The sequence below is a fragment of the Cnephaeus nilssonii genome (genome assembly GCF_951640355.1).
Source record: "Cnephaeus nilssonii genome assembly, chromosome: 8".
NCBI lineage: Eukaryota > Metazoa > Chordata > Mammalia > Chiroptera > Vespertilionidae > Cnephaeus > Cnephaeus nilssonii.
Genome location: NC_137079.1, coordinates 38,482,296 through 38,498,954, shown reverse-complemented (window position 1 = coordinate 38,498,954; position 16,659 = coordinate 38,482,296). Strand labels below are relative to the sequence as shown.

General features: G+C 46.5%; 1 protein-coding gene across 1 annotated transcript in view; it reads left to right on the top strand.

Annotated features, from left to right (window-relative positions):
* Window positions 1-5,132: 5,132 nt before the first annotated feature.
* ITGBL1 (integrin subunit beta like 1) overlaps window positions 5,133-16,659 on the top strand; it is a 204,602-nt gene continuing 193,075 nt past the window's right edge. Inside the window, exons 1-2 of the mRNA XM_079779340.1 lie at window positions 5,133-5,422; window positions 6,310-6,527. Coding sequence (XP_079635466.1) covers window positions 5,325-5,422; window positions 6,310-6,527 — 316 coding nt within the window. The 5' untranslated portion in view covers window positions 5,133-5,324. The remainder of the gene's footprint in view (window positions 5,423-6,309; window positions 6,528-16,659) is intronic.

Here is a 16,659-nt window from a genome sequence, read left to right as displayed (position 1 = left end):
AGGAGGATACTAAAGTTTACAAATGTCATGTGACAACTGATCCAGAAACCACTGCATCATCCAAATTCTCTGTTGACTTATAGATCGGTTATTTAAATATTATAGCATTTCCAATGAATTTATTTATGCCAAAAATATATATCTACACTAATAAAAGAGAAAGATGCAAATTGACCATACCTTCACGACGCCCACCAGCCAATCAGGAGTGAGTATGCAAATTAACCCAACAAAGATGGTGGGTTAATTTGCATACACAGGCACCAAGCAGCCAGGGTGGGACACTTGCGTCATCACCATGGTGATGATGCAGGTGTTCTGCACTGCCCCAGCCGCTCCAGGTCTCTGGGCAGGATGGGAAGGTGGAAAGGTGGCTCTGGGCCTGAGTGAAGGCAGAAAGGCAGCTCTGGGCCAGAGCAAAGGTGGAAAGGTGGCTCTGGCAGGAGCAAAGGCGGTGCCGGCAGCCAGGGGAAAGAAGGCCCATTCTTACACGAATCTTTGTGCATCGGGCCTCTAGTTGATATATAATATGAATTGGGCACTATTGTAGGTGTTGGCAGAAAAGGTGTGAAAGCCCAAGTTTTACCTGGTAAACTAAAATTACTGAGGCCACTATTGCGACTTTTCATAGGAATCTTGTGAACCCGACTTTGTTCTTCTGCCAAAGCCTTGGATACCTACTATCTCCCATCTCCCTGTTTGCAGAAACTTCAAGAACACACATTCTAGTGAGAGCACATGTTGAGCTCTATTGCTGAATGGAAGGCCCCAAGTCTCTCATTGACTCTGAAGACCCTGTGAGAGCTCTGAAGAAAAGCCAGGGTGGTAGAAGACATAGGTTGATTGCAGACAATGCAGGACACTGGTAAGTGGTTGGATTGCCTATTCAGTGTGTGCTGATTTAAGGGATTGCTATGAGCTTAATAAAATTCTCACCTAAGTTTGGGCCTCAGCCTATTTTTTTTTTCAACGATGTTATCAATAATTTGGATAAAGAAGGAGAAAATATATTCATCATAATTACTTTTGAAGGATGTGAGAAATATGAAACAGTATCTATAATCATTTTGACTATCGGGATAAAAGAGCTGAAATTAGATACAATTGAACAAAGATAAATAACAACTTGTATTTTGGGGAAAATATACTTGTGAAAGCCCACTAATGGAGTAATGAGACAGTCAAAAAGTTAATTTGATGATCAGTTTATTAGTAGAAATATAGTATATGAACTGAGTGCTGAAAGTACCAACCTATGAGTTAGACCCAGGCAATAGGATGCTCCTCCCTCCCTCCCTCCCTCCCTCCCTCCCCTGTCTTTGGAATATACATTCTGCCCACTGTTCCAACAAGGGGAACAATTTTCAAGGATAGAGCTTTGAGAGAGCAATGTGTTGTTGAGAATATCTGGATGGTGAATGTGACTGAACCCAATTAAGGCCTCTATATAAACTTTTAAGAGATTCTGGCGGGAAGGTGTGGATATCTATTTGTCTTGTGACAATTACCCAAGAAAAGTCTCAATTCTCTTATTAAACTATGACCTATGCATCTGGAGTGGTCTGACTCTCTCTTTGGTCTCTCGTTGCCCTCTACGTATAGGAGCCAGTTTACAGAAAAACAATTCCACACACATTAGACAACCCCTACTTTATGGTCTCAGTTGTGCATATTACACTTTACAGAAGCATCCACACCAGACAAAGCAAAAACACTCAGAAAATCAGAGTATTGAAGGCTTGAAGTTGTAATAGATGAGGAAGTGGTGATAAAAATGAGTATATGTATCTTGAGAAGGGTAGAATTATTTGGAGAGTATGATGGGACTGGGGTACATATATGTTATAGCTTAAAATATTTTCAGCAAGGCTATGGCCAGGCTACATAACCTCTTGGAGTAGATCTAAAACCAAGGGGTGAAAATGTTAGAGCCACTTTTACAAAGAGTCGTGTTCTTCTGAATGTTTGTTTTCTTAATGAGTCTACCTAATCATTTGGTAGTTGTATTGCATATTGTCAACAAATATAGTTTTAAATTAGATAACCTCTTATTTTATTTTAATTTTCAATTTATTGATTTTTTTTTTCTTAGAGAGAGAGAGAGGAAGGGAGAGAGAAAGAATATTCAATTTGTTCCACTTATTTATGCATTTGTTGGTTGATTCTTGTATGTGCCCTGATGGAGTTCGAACTCAAAACTTTGGCATATCAAGATGACATGCTAACCAACTGAGCTAACGGCCCAGGGCAGATTAGATTACCTTTTTACCTTAAAAAAAAATCCCTTGAATCCTTAGATTGTGTGATTTTGTGACCTGCGAAGTCAAAGACTACATTCAAGGACTAAGATGTTTTCAATTCCTTTGAGTTTGGTTCCAGATGCTGGGGGTCCTCCCAGCCTCCCTGCACTGTGCGTCGACTACCCCGGCTTTTCTTCAGAGCTCTCACAGGGTCTTCAGAGTCAATGAGACACCTGGGGCCTTCCATTCAGCAATGGAGCTCATCTGCTCTCACTAGAATATGTGTTCTTGAAGTTTCTGCAAACAGGGAGATGGGAGATCGTAGGTATCTAAGACTTTGGCAGAAGAACGAAAACACCAACAAAAATTTTGCTAAAAGGAGAGCATTTTAAGTTGGTCTTTTTATTTTGACAGAGTTTTTGTGGATCCAAGACTTTCTACTGAGTCAGCCACAATAAAACTATTTCAACTTACTGGGAATATTATTTCTGAGTCACAGTAATATCATGATCAGAACATTTAAATGTTTTCAGTCACTAGTACATACTATCTTTATGTCACAGCAGCATACTCTTCATGATAATATTTTTTATTGCACACCACACTATGAAAATACCACAAGTTAAAGAAATTTCTTTTAATTCATGAAAGAAACGTTCAAACATCAGGTCCCAATTTCACAATGATTCTTTTTTTCCCCTCAGAAAATATGCAAACAGTAAGTAATTCATGACTCACTTATTAAAAGTCCCATGATTTCAGTGTAAATTCCTAGTGAGGCTTTGGTATTGAGGCTTCCTTTCTACTATTCCCATATTCTCTGAGTCACCAAGGTTTTTAGGCATTGGCAGGAGAGCCTGTTCCTACGTCCTCGGAGTGTTACACGTGGCTAGGAAGGAATATAATGTCAGAACGTGAACTGTGAGTGAGTATAAATACCATGCTTAGATCCAGGCATCTGTGGCCCCAGCCCTCAGCCCTGGGCTTTGCAAGGCTCCTCCGATGGTGAGGTGCAAATAGATTTCTCAGGATGTCGTTAAAATGCAGCTTATGATTCAGGAGGTCTGGGGTTGGGACCTGAGAACTTGCATTTCTAACAAGTTCCCAAGTGCTGCTGCTGCTGCTGCTTCAAGCTCACAAACCCACTTTGAGAATTATTGGTTTAATGACTCCCTCTGTCTTTCCTCCAGACACACCCCCTCCCTAGAAGGTGAGTCTTTCATGCAAGGCAGGGAACCTGCCAAACCAAAGCCTATGTCGTTCCTTCTAAAGCAGGACTCCAAGAATTCCCTCCCCAGATCACTCTCTGGCTTATGCACACTTTTCCTCAGTCTATACACTCTGTGGTAGATCCAGCCACCAGCCTGTACATGTCAGGGTCTGAGGGCTGAAGAAGGGAGAGCTATTTGGAGGAGGCTTAGCTGTGTGGGTTGGGATGTGCCCCAGACAGAGCTCCTCCTGGTGCAGACTGAGGCTGAGGAAGAGAGAGGGAAGGGGTGGGCTCCAGCAGGCAAATGTTGGGATGGTCTTATATCTGTTTATATAACTGACAGGGAGAAATCCCATCCTGCTATAGCTTATTCCAATTTTATGGTCATAGAATCACAACTTGGATAGTTCTATTCATGAGGATCCATTGCATCCAAAGTGCTCTTCTGAGAACGTGGGAACAATGTTTTCTTCCTTTCCATATAACCCCCCACAGCAATTTTCCCCAATGACCACACAATTTAGGGGACAGTGTGTAGTGTGTGGGGTTTGAGGTTCCACAGATGTTAGCTGAAATCTCGCTTTAACTTCTTGTGTGATTTTGAGAGCGTCAGTTACTTTTGCACAAGAGGCCATTCTTTGCCCTCAGTTTCTTGATCTTTAAAATGAGAATACAAATGCTTTCCTACTCTCTTGCACCTCTTCCCCATTTACACCCAACATCTACTTATCCTTCATCCATTAGCTCAAATGCCACCATATTGATTAGATCAGGTGCCTCTACCTAATCTGGAAGTCACTGCACTTTTTCATTGCATTTGCAAACCTTTGTCCTTTAATATTTGCCTTTTTGTTTTGATTAATGTCTATTAACCCACTGGATATCGAGAGCAGGGGCCATATCTCCTTAATTTCCTTAATTGTGTCCTCTCTGTCTGGCACAGAGGCCGGAACCTAATAGATGCTAAATCCATGCTTGCTAAATGAGCAAACAAGTGTTTGGTTATTGTCACAATTAGAGATAAAATATACCAAGTGACTGGCACATAGTAGGTGCTTAATAAATGACATGGATGAATTTTCAGTGCAATTTATATTATAATTAGACATTATCTTGTTTCCTTATACTTGACTCATGGAGGAAAATGGGGTGAATTTGGGACAACCCTGATTTGAACTGTCCAAGTCAAGGAAAAAAATGTGGTGTGATAAACTACTGGCTTGAACAACTAGAATCATGATACACTTTTCAAAGGCTTAAGAAATGAAAAACCCACAATTTAAAACAAAGGGAAAAAGTACAAGTAAAAGTTTTGTTTGTCAATTTTGCTAGTTCCTCAGCGCTCATGCCCCAAATAGTGCATCTTCTTAAAAGACATGTGGTGGATAACTCCTTTACCCAAGTCCTCACGCTGACCGACATCCTCTGCCTCCTCCCCCTCCCCCTCACTTCTTGGGGATTATTTTATCTGTCCCTTCAATATCAGCCAGCCCAAATATTATCCTGTCAAATATTTCTGGGGCATGTACTTGAAGAGACATTTCTTTTTTTTTTTAATGTCAAAATAAACCATCTGCTTGTACAACTGTTTCTAATTACTTTCCTGCCTAAACTCTCCACTTGAGGGGTTTGGCACCAGCACCCCGCCCAGAGCGGTGCTGCTGCCCAAATCTTCACAGGCGGCTCATCAACGCACACTCTGCAGCTCCCGGCAGAGCCCGGGACCTGCGCGCCTGAGTGTCGGTGTGTCCTTCTGCCCTGCCTTCTGCTGGTGGCACCTCGCCCTCCTGCAGCCCACCCCCTCCCCACCCCACCCCCGCTGTGCGCCCCTCCTTGCAGAAGCACAGCTCGCCTCCACAGCCCGGGAGCTCAGCATGCGTCCCGCAGGCTTCGGGAACTTCTTGCTGCTGGCGTGCTCCCTCCTCTTCGCGGGGCTGTCAGCTGTTCCTCCAAACTTCTCGCCATCTCTGAGGTAAGTTTGGTTTGTTATTCGAGACGGACGTGCCCTGCTTTGTGTGGCCGGGCTCAAGCCTGCAGGGTGGCTGCCCTACGGAAGTTGGGCACAGGATGAATGTTTTCAACCTGCTCCCGTTCCTTTCTTTATAGCTATGCCGTGCGTGGCTTCTCTTCTGTTCTTTTTGCTTGTACTTTGGGGGGGAAAAAAGAATCACTGAATAAATAAATAATTTCCTCCTGCGCCCATACATATCTGGAGGAATTTCTGCCATGAGTTCAAGGCAGTTCTATCTATGCGTAGCAATGTTTTACATTTTGGATTACATTTGTGAGAGACTGCGAGGCACATCGCAAGGCTAAGCTTCTAAAAAGTATCGTTTATAAGCACTGCTTCATGCAACTTTAAAAAGCTGTTTGCCTTATGCTATCATAACATGTGTAGCCCTTTCTCTATATTCATTTCTTCCTTTTCATAAAATTACTGCCCCTGGCCATCAGGGAGCAATGGGACTTTTCCAAAATAACTGAAAAGTCTGCTAAGTGTCAGACTTTGGATTAATTTGTATTTAATCTTAATGTGCATGTAAGATTCGGGTACAAACTTCCAAGGGGCAGGGCTGGGTCACCTCTATCCAACCGGAAGATGGTCCTATTCCTAGGTGGGCAGGTCATCGCTTAGACATTTTGGGTCATGGTCATTTCTCAGGTGATAGCTTATGGGTGGCGCCCCTTGCCTGGGATACCAGGGCTCTTGTAGAGGAAGCCTGGCCCCCAGAGCAATGTGGGGCCTCTTGGGGGTTCTGTCTGCATCTGGGTGGGCATTGGGAGGAAACGTGGGCTCGGAGCAGTCGGAGCAGTGCCTGTGCTTGACCAGGGCCCTGCTGTGGTTTGTCGCCCATGCAGAAGCGGGCCAGGTGCCACGTGCAGGCTGTCCCGGGCCGAGTCCGAGCGCCGGTGCAGGGCGCCCGGGCAGCCCCCAGGGGGCGCTCTGTGCCACGGCCGGGGCCGGTGCGACTGCGGGGTCTGCATCTGTCACGTGAGCGAGCCGGGCGTGTACTTCGGGCCCCTGTGCGAATGCCACGAATGGGTGTGCGAGACCTACGACGGGAAGACCTGTGCAGGTAAGGGAGGGCGCTGTCTCCTCTCTCTGACTCACCAGCACCCGCGGGAGCGAGGAAACACTTCCTTCCGGGGCTGCTGCCCACCAGGGGAAGGGGGCAGAGGAGTGTAGGGACAAACCTCTGCTCACAGCCCTCAAGGAAGTTACTGCCATCCCAAATGCATTCTTTTGTTAGTCAATTCTGGAGTTATGCATGATAATACTGTCCTCCACCCTAGGGTTCAAACTTAAGTGGAAATAATATTTGCAAAACTCATTCATTTACTTATCTCACTTGTCTCTATTTTATTTAATTAATTTATTTATTTTTTAAATTTCTTTATTGATTAAGGTATCACATATTTGTCCTCATCCCCCCATTCCCATCCCACACCCCTCCCCACACATGCCCCCACCCCCCTGTTGTCCTTAACCGCTGGTTAGGCTCATATGCTTGCACACAAGTCCTTTGGTTGATCTCTCCCCTTTACCCCCACCCTCCCCTACCCTCCCTCTGAGGCCGGACAGTCTGATGTCACTTGTCTCTATTTTAGTTTCGTATTACAGAATAAACCTCCCAACTTCCTCACAAATGGAGTTCTTTTGCTGGGTTCCCCACTAACGTTAATCATAATATTTGCAGAACATAAGCCTGAGTTTTATTTTTACTAGGGCAATACAGGGAAATACTATTTTCCTAAATTCCAGGGTGGGGCAGGCGGTGTCTTTGAACTCTGATTTGCCCTCTCATAATTAGGATATACTTCACAGATATAAGTGCATATCAGGAACTGTGACAAGGTAAACATAAGTCGTCCATATTTACTTAGAAGCGACTGCTTTTGTACTGTTTTAGCTGCTTGAAATTTTTAGCTGCAATGAAACTTGTTATTTTGTAAGGGTGGAGTGAAAATAAATTCATTACCTTGCACATTTTTTAAAAATATATTTTTATTGATTCAGAGAGGAGGAGCAAGGGAGAGACAGAAACATCAATGATGAGAGTGAATCATTGATGGGCTTCCTCCTGCAAACTCTACACTGGGGATCGAGCCTGCAACCCTGGCCCTTGCCCTGACCAGGAATTGAATTGTGACTTCCTGGTTCATAGGTCGATGCTCAACTACTGAGCCATACCGGCTGGGCACCTTGCACATTTTTAAGTGATTTGGGCCCTGATTTTGGAAAGGGTCAAGGTATTTATAGATAACACTCCACCCTCTACCAGTTTCACCTAAATATGCCATTTACTTAAGGCCAAGAACCTCAATTAGGTCATTGTGAATGATACAGGCACTCCGTTAGTATAAGGACAACACAATGCATTCCAACCAGGATTTGGCATATTTGTAGGGGGGAAAAATCACAACTTATTTACCCACAATATGTCTAAGAATAGAGTCCAATGCTAACATACAGAGATCAAAAATATGTTTATAGCAAAATGCTTTTTCCTTGGCACCTGGGCCCAGGAGAGCATAGAGGGAATACTTAATATGCAGGCTGCTTGGCAGTGGAAAAAATAGTCATAGAAGTAATTCAGATGGGCACAGGTGCTTCTATGTGATTTGTTTACGCTAGGAAGGCTGTAGCTCAACTTTAAAAATAGTGAATGCCACAGCTTGTTATTTTAACTTCATCACTCCCATAAGCTTCAATACTTAGCTTTGGAATGAAAGCTAAGTATTGTCTAATATTTCATTCCAAATTCAACTTCTACCCTGCTTTTCTGGATTTTATTGCCTCTGGCAAGGCCTCTTCAATATCATGAGTTCTGAATACATTTTTTAAAGGACATTTTCTATTGTTCTTTCATTGGAAAAGAAAAAGCAAGATGCAGTCTTCAACCAGTGAACTAGTCATCAGATCATCAGATAAAACCAGAAGAAGCTTCTCTGGTTCCTGTCTTTAAAATTATGCAGACAGAACGCTGTGGTATACTGTGTTCTTATTTATCTTCCATGGAAAGTGATTCGTTGTTTAACCATAACATCTTAGTCACTGCATTCCTTCCTCCCTGGTATAAAATGCAGTAACTGAGTCACCCATGGCTTTGCTTGTATGTTCATTCTGGTAGAAGGCAGTCTGTGTCTCTTCATTTCAAGGTCGAAAGAAATAACTGCTCATTTTCCATTCTCATCACTCTGACTGATGCCCTTTGAGGCCTGTGCTACAGGGCCTGGTGCAGAATCTGCCCCAGCAAATGCTCTATCTTTGCCTGGTCCAAGGAGGAAATCCTTACATACAGACCATAGGACTGCCTTGCCAGCTTGTCCACTTGTTCTTTGCTTTAAATTTAGCTTCTCAATTTCATCTTCAATTGTTCCCCACTAGCCGGTTTGCTCAGTGGATAGAGTGTTGGCCTGTGGACTGAAGGGTCCCAAGTTCAATTCCAGTCGAGGGCACATGCCTGGGTTGTGGGCTCAATCCCCAGTAGGGGACGTACGGGAGGCAGCCAATCAATGATCTCTCTCATTATTGATGTTTCTATCTCTCCCTCTCCCTTCCTCTCTGAAATCAATAAAAATATATTAAAATGAAAAAGAAGTAGTTCCAATATTATAGCTAGTAACATTGAAACATAGCAGGTTGTCTTTTTTAAAAATATATGTTATGCATTGCTGAAATAATATTATGTTTTATACATATACACATATTAATATGTGTTGAGCACTAACTTTGCACAAAACACTGTTCTATGTGGTTTACATATTGTAAACCTCAAAACAATTATGTAATACTAGAGGCCCAGTGCATGATTAAATCATGCACGTGTAGGGTCCCCTACACGCTTTCGCTTTAGATCACGGGTTAGCTGGGTGCCTGTCCGCTGGTGCACCAGGCCTTTCAGAAGCCTCCCGCGCACCGGAGGCTTCTGAAAGGCCTGGTGCCTGAGTGGACAGGCACCCAGCTCCCCCGCTTTTGATGGTCCGCGGTGGGACGTGAGCTCGCTGCCCCAGAGGCCCCTTCTGTGCCGCAGCACAGCCATGGCACAGATGCTGAGCTCGAGCCGCCGCTGGCGACGCGAGCTCAGCGTCCCGCCGGCCCAATCGGCCACCCTGGCCACCCCGAGTCCCGCCCCCCAGCACCTCCTGGCCAATCACGGGCATAGTGAAGGTACGGTTAATTTGCATATTTGTCTATTATTAGGTAGGATAAGTACTGCTATTATCCCATTTTACAGACAATGAAATCAAGTTTAAGTAACTGCCCAAGTACTCATAGCTGATTTAAATCCTGTAAAATTTCCTCCAGAGGCCAAAGTGTTAACTACTCTAAGATACACTACCAGAGCAGACTTTTATTTTCTTCACAGAGGTTGGAGAGTCTCTGGAAGCTACTCTACTGCCAGAAAGTACCTACAAGGGTTTATTCCAGAGGTGAAGGCCCAAATGCCCATCCTATATAATAAAACGCTAATATGCAAATCGACCGAACAGCAGAATGACTGTTGGAACAACCGGTCGCTATGACGCGCACTGACCACCAGGGGGCAGACACTCAACACAAGAGCTGCCCCCTGGTGGTCAGTGTGCTCCCACAAGGGGAGCACCGCTCAGCCAGAAGCAGGGCTCACAGCTGGTGAGCCCAACGATGGTGGCGGGAGCAAGGTGTCCCAGACTGCAAGAGGGATCCCAGACTGCGAGAGGGATGTCCACCTGCTGGCTTAGGCCAGGGGATTGGGTCTAAGCAGGCAGGCGAACATCCCCCAAGGGGTCCCAGACTGTGAGAGGGCGCAGGCTAGGCTTAGGGACCCCCCCACCCTAGTGCACAAATTTTGTGCACTGGGCCTCTAGTAAAACATAAAAGACAACCTGCTGCCCTAGCTGGTTTGGCTCAGTGGATAGGTAGATGGATGGACAGATGGATGGATGGATGGATGGATGGATGGATGGATAGATAGATAGATAGATAGATAGATAGATAGATAGATGGCTTGGCTTTGTATTTGTTGGGCATTTGACTCAGTGAAGGCAATTTAGTTTTCTTAGTGTAGTCTGGTCCTGTTGTTATTGATCCAAAACTCAAAAGGTCGAGCAAGGATAGCTATTTTGGCCCAGTCTCACAGCAGCTGTATGAGATACACCATGCCCTTTTAAAGTTAGGTCCATTGGGATTCTAATACTGTGAATCACAAGAAACGTAGTTATTTTAGTTTGAGCTGGTTGAAAGTAATTGCATTTACAAGATCACAAGTGGTCTATTTCTTCCAGTATCCAGTTGTTCCTGGCCCATGCATCTTCCTTAGACTTCAATAGCATGAAGCCTGGTCCAATGATTGGTCATGTGGCTGTTATATTCTAATAAGGAGTAACCTAATTTTGGTGAAGTATGTCTTGAAGAATAGTAAAATGTTTGGTTACATAAAGAAAACCTTTCAGTTAATATTTCAAGGTATCCCTAGAAACCCCCAACAGCTATGATTACACTTAAATAAAATAATTGGTTTCTTAAAAAAATCTTTTCTAATCACTTTTAATATAAGTAGATCTACAGTTGTATGTTAAACAATTTATTATTATATTATTTTTTAACTGGAGGCCCGGTGCATAAAATTCGTGCACTGGGGGTGTGTGCCCCTCAGCCCAATCTGGGACCCCCTCGGGGGATGTTCTGCACCCTCTCCAATCTGAGACCCCTGTGGGATTGGGTCTAAACCAGCAGTCGGACATCCCTCTCACAATCCAGAACTGCTGGCTCCTAACCACTTCTGCCTGCCAGCCTGATCACCCCCTAACTGCTCCCCTGCCGGCCTGATCATCCCCAACTGCCCTCCCCTGCCAGCCCAATCACCCCCAACTGCCCTCCCCGGCCAGCCCGATTGCCCCCAACTGCACTCCCCTGCAGGTCTGGTCGTCCCCAGCTGCCCTCCCTTGCAGGTCTGGTCCCCCCCAACTGCCCTCCCCTGCAGGCCTGGTCGCCCCCAACTGCCCTCCCCTGCTGGTCATCTTGTGACAACGTGGGGGAGGCCATCTTGTGATGACATGGGGGCAGCCATTTGTGAGGGTGTGAGGGTCAATTTGCGTATTACCTCTTTATTATATAGGATTATTGTATTATTTTCCATACTAACAAATGTAAACCTACTTTTGCCATACCCCGTGTGTGTGTGTGTGTGTGTGTGTGTGTGTTTATTTCATATATATATATATATATATATATATATATATATATATACTAGTAGCCCGTTTGCACGAAGATTTGTGCAATAGACCTTCATTCACCTGGCTGCCTGCACCAGTTTTCTGCGGGCACCAGGGACCCAGGCCTTGGCTGTGGCCACCGCCTTCTGCCTTTTTCAGGGTCGGGGCTTGGCCCCGGGCAGCACCCAACATCCTTGCTAAGGATCGAAGGAGCCGACCCCCAGTGGTTTCTTGCGATCCATGCAGGCTGCCCACTGGTGCCCAAGGCTGGGAAAGCCTCCGCCCCAGGCTTTCCTGGCCTTGAGCTCGCCGCACCCAGCGTCCCTGCTACCGATCACAGGAGCCGACCCCCAGTGGTTTCCTGCGATCGGTGCAGGCTCCCCGCTGGTGCCCAAGGCCCGGAAAGCCTCGGCCCCTGGGACCCCCGGGAGCAGCGGGAGGGGCGGGAGGGGCTGGCCACGCCCCCCAGGTGTCCCATCGACACCCGGGACCCCCGGGAGGGGTGGGAGAGGCCGGGCCACGCCCCCCCCAGGTGGCCGATCGACCCCCGGACCCCCGGGAGGGGCGGGAGGGGCCGGGCCACGCCCCCACTGGTGGCCGATAGCCCCCGGGACCACCGGGAGGGGCGGGAGGGGCCCGGCCTCGCCCCCCCGGGGTGCCGATGGCCCCAGGCACCACCGGAAGCGGCGGCATGGGCCCGGCCACGCACCCCCGGGGGTGCCGATGGGCCCGGCCACGCTCCCCCGGGGTGCCGATCGCCCCAGGATCCCCGGGGAGTGGTGGCATGGGCCCGGCCATGCCCCCACGATGCCGATGGGCCGGCCACGCCCCCCGGGTGCCGATGGCCCCAGGCACCCCCAGGAGCGGCGGCATGGGTCCGGCCACGCCCCCCCGGATGCCGATGGGCCGGCCACGCCCCCCGGGGCTGCCGATCGCCCCAGGCACCCCCCGGGAGCGGCGGCATGTGCCCGGCCACGCCCCCCGGCGTGCCGATAGCCCCAGGCACCCCCGGGAGCGGCGGCATGGGCCCAGCCACGCCCCCCTGGGGTGCTGATGGGCCCAGCCACGTCCCCCGGGGTGCTGATCGCCCCAGGCACCCCAGCGAGTGGCGGCATGGGCCCGGCCACGCCCCCGGGGTGCCGATGGCCCCAGGCACCCCCAGGAGCGGCGGCATGGGTCCGGCCACGCCCCCCGGGGATGCCGATAGCCCCAGGCACCCCCCGGGAGCAGCGGCATGTGCCTGGCCACGCCCCCCCGGGGTGCCGATTGCCCCAGGCACCCCGTGGAGCGGCGGCATGGGCCCGGCCACGCCCCCCGGGGGTGCCGATCGCCCCAGGCACCCCCGGGAGCGGCGGCATGGGCCCGGCCACTGGGCACCGCTATCTTGATCTTCTCAATGGCGGATATGCCACCCGGAGTCCCGCCCCCAGCCTTCTGCCGGCCCAATCGTGGGCATAGCGGAGGTGCGGTCAATTTGCATGTTTCTCTATTATAAGGTAAGATATATATATATATATATATATATATATATATATATATATATATATATATATATATATCACTTAAAAGAGTTTGAGTTTCACCCAGCTGGCATGGCTCAGTGGTTGAGCATCAACCTATGAACCATAAGGTCATGATTCAATTCCCAGTCAGGGCACATGCCTGGATTGTGGGCTTGATGCAGGAGGCAACTGATCAATGATTCTCTCTCATCATGGATGTGTCTCTCCCTTCTTCTCTGAAATTAATAAGAATATATTTTTTTAAAAAAGAATATATATTTTTTTAAAAGAGTTTCAGTTTTAATAACTGGGAAGAGCTAACTGAATTTAGAAAACACTTTTGATGTGCTGTATATCTCTGTTTGCTATTGAAGGGGGACAGAAAGTTGAGGAGAGCTTCCCATTGAGTAGGGAGGTCAAGAGGAATACCAAATACCTATAATTCAACGCAGAATATAATTTCTACACATTTTTTTGAGGATTCCTTTAAGGCAGAAATTAAATGTTGTGGTATTGTGGTTAGACATTCAGAAGAATGTGGTAGCACATACATCTTTAAGTTGAGGAAGGTTTTTAGTCCAAAAGGTGGACTGTAGGAATTCTGAGTGAAGAAAAGTTCAAGCAAAGGCATAGAGGCAGAAAAGTATGTAGGTGTGTTTGGGGAATAGGGACGGATTCTAGGTTTGGCTTGGCTGGATCCAGGACTGTGGGGAAAATAGAAGATATATTGAGAGTTATCGATGGATATATTGTGGAGGACTTTGAACCTGGATGTGAAGTTTGTGCTCAGGTAAACAGCATATGGGAGCCATGAAGTGGATGAACATGGGAACCGTGGTTAGTGCTCAAACTCATGACAGGTAATGTGGTGCCTGAGGGCACAGCAAATTGGGGTAGACACTCGAGGGGAGGAACTCCATTTAGATGCCACTTATATTGTAATCCAACTGAGAGAGAATAAGGTTTGAATTATGATGAATTTTAAACACTTTGAAACCTGCTCCTTAATACCCTCTCCAGTAAAGGAATGTATTGAACAGACAGACTCTGATTGCCTGCTTTCTTGTAATAAGTATTTTCATCATGGTCCTAATATCTCCTGTAGTTTCTATTTATTTATTTTTTAATTCTCATCCAAGGATGTATGTGTGTGTGTGTGTGTTGTTGTTGTTGTTGTTGTTGTTTTATTTTTAGAGTGAGAGGATAGTACAGAGAGAGAGAAATACCAATTTAAGAGAGAAACATTGGTTGGTTGCCTTCCATAAGGGCTCCAACTAGGGACTGAACCTGCACACCTTTTGGTGTATGGGATGACACTCCAATCAACTGAGCCACCGGGCCAGGGCTCCTGTACTTTTGGAGAACGCATTCAGGAGTCCCCCACTACTAGCTCACTCACCCACTTAATGCAGTCCTCTTGTTTGAGCTCTACCCTCCCTAGGTTCATCCATTTTGGATAAGTGTACCTTGTCTTACGCCAAGTGACACATAAAATTTAAAGGTTTCCATCTTCAGGAAAGTGCCACACCTGCACACCACTTTCTCTCAACTGAACTGCTTTCTGTGCACACCACTCTGCAGCTCCACCACAGAGACCAAAATACATTGGCTTTGTTGCTTGCTTCGGCAGCACATATACTAAAATTGGAATGATACAGAGAAGATTAGCACGGCCCCTGCGCAAGGATGACACGCAAATTCGTGAAGCGTTCCATATTAAAAAAAAAAAAATACATTGGCTTTGAGCCAGGCCATTCCCCCACTTTGATAATCTAAGAAGCATATTTATAATATGATGGTACTTAGGTCAAATAGTGTCACTGTGACAAGTTCAGCAGTTATTTTTTTAGTAAAATTTCCGCAGAAAGAAAGAGGAGCATATGGGAACAAAATTATTAGTGTTACAGGTTTTAAATTTGCAAAGCATAAACCTCCTTCATAGGGTTCTCAAAATTCAATATATTTGGAGACATGTTGCTAAAAATGACATCCCATGTCTCTTGTAATCATAACGCCTCCTCCCAAAACAAACAAACAAACAAACAAACAAAAAACAACTGCTCAGCTCTTTGGGCCTCAGACACAGATGTTAAATCGGACCAGTGACTCATGCTGCTCAGGGTTTGGAGGTGGGTAATCAATGCCATAGAAACAGAGATCCCAGATATAGCCCTTTTGTCTGAAGAATTTCCTGTCTGAGGAGTTATGAAGTGAGACAAGACATTTTCCTAAGTTCTATCTCCTCGTTCTTGGGTCAACGCTCAACCATTGAGCAACACAGGCCAGACCCTTCCCCGTTCTTAAAGCTAAATATGGACATGGAATAATATCCTGGCCAAAAAGATGTAAACGGACGGAGCTGACTTGAAGAGGTATTTGTTTTGCCCGGGCACCTTTCTCCATCTGGAGTTCAGCAGTCCTTAGAATCAAGAGATGAATAAGGTGACCACCTGTGAGGATGGCTTAGCCACAAAACAGGAATCTGGCTTTTGGGAGACACCAGGGAGCTTGCCATGCCCGTCCTGGACAGCTTGCCTCTGGATTGCTTTTGCACGTAAGAATAATAAAACTTTTATCTTGTTTGCCCCTGTCATTTTGGGGTTTCTGTCATTGGCAGCTAAGTGTAAACCTATTTGAAGCAATGGTTTTATTCCAGAAGTTCAAAACTATTAAAATAAAGCAAGAGTAGAGTATGCGTAGTGACTGAGAGCTTGAGTTCCTGAGACCTATAGGGCTGGGCTTCACACCAGTTTACCTGATATTTAGACTTCAGCAGTTTGGATAAACTCCACGAGACTCCGTTTGTTCATCTCTACAATGGGGTATAATTAACACCCTGGGGAGGGTTATTGTAAAGTTTAAATGATAAATGAAGCATTTAATAAAATAATTGACACATAATCATCATTCTAAATGGTAACAATTATGACTGTGTTGTCATTACTAGTAAACCTAGAATCTCTAAGAGGATTATTCTAAGAAAAAAGGGAAAACATCTATGCTTTAAATGTACTACAAGTAACTAAGTGAACAGTGATGGGCGTATATTCCCTGGACCTATTTTTTTAAATTTTATTTGTATTGATTTTAGAGAGGGAGGAAGGGAGGAGAGAGAGAAACATTGATGGCTGCCTTCTGCACGCCCCCTACTGGGGACCGAGCCTGAAATCTGGGCCTGTGCCCTGACCGGGAATTGAATGATGACTTATGGTGCCCAGGGTAACGCTTAATCAACTGAGCCGCATCGGCCAGGGCCCTGTACCTCATAGTTATATAAATATTAGAGGCCCGGTGCATGAATTCTTTCATGCACCAGTGGGGTCCCTGGGCCCAGTCTGTAGGATAGGGCTGAAACTGGCTCTCTGACATCCCCCGAGGGGTCCCAGATTGCGAGAGGGCACAGGCTAGGCCGAGGGACCCCACCAGTGCATGACTGGGGCCAGAGAAGGATGTGGGAGGTTGGCCAGCTGTGGGGGGACCACAGGAGGGTTCCAGGGCATGTCCAGCC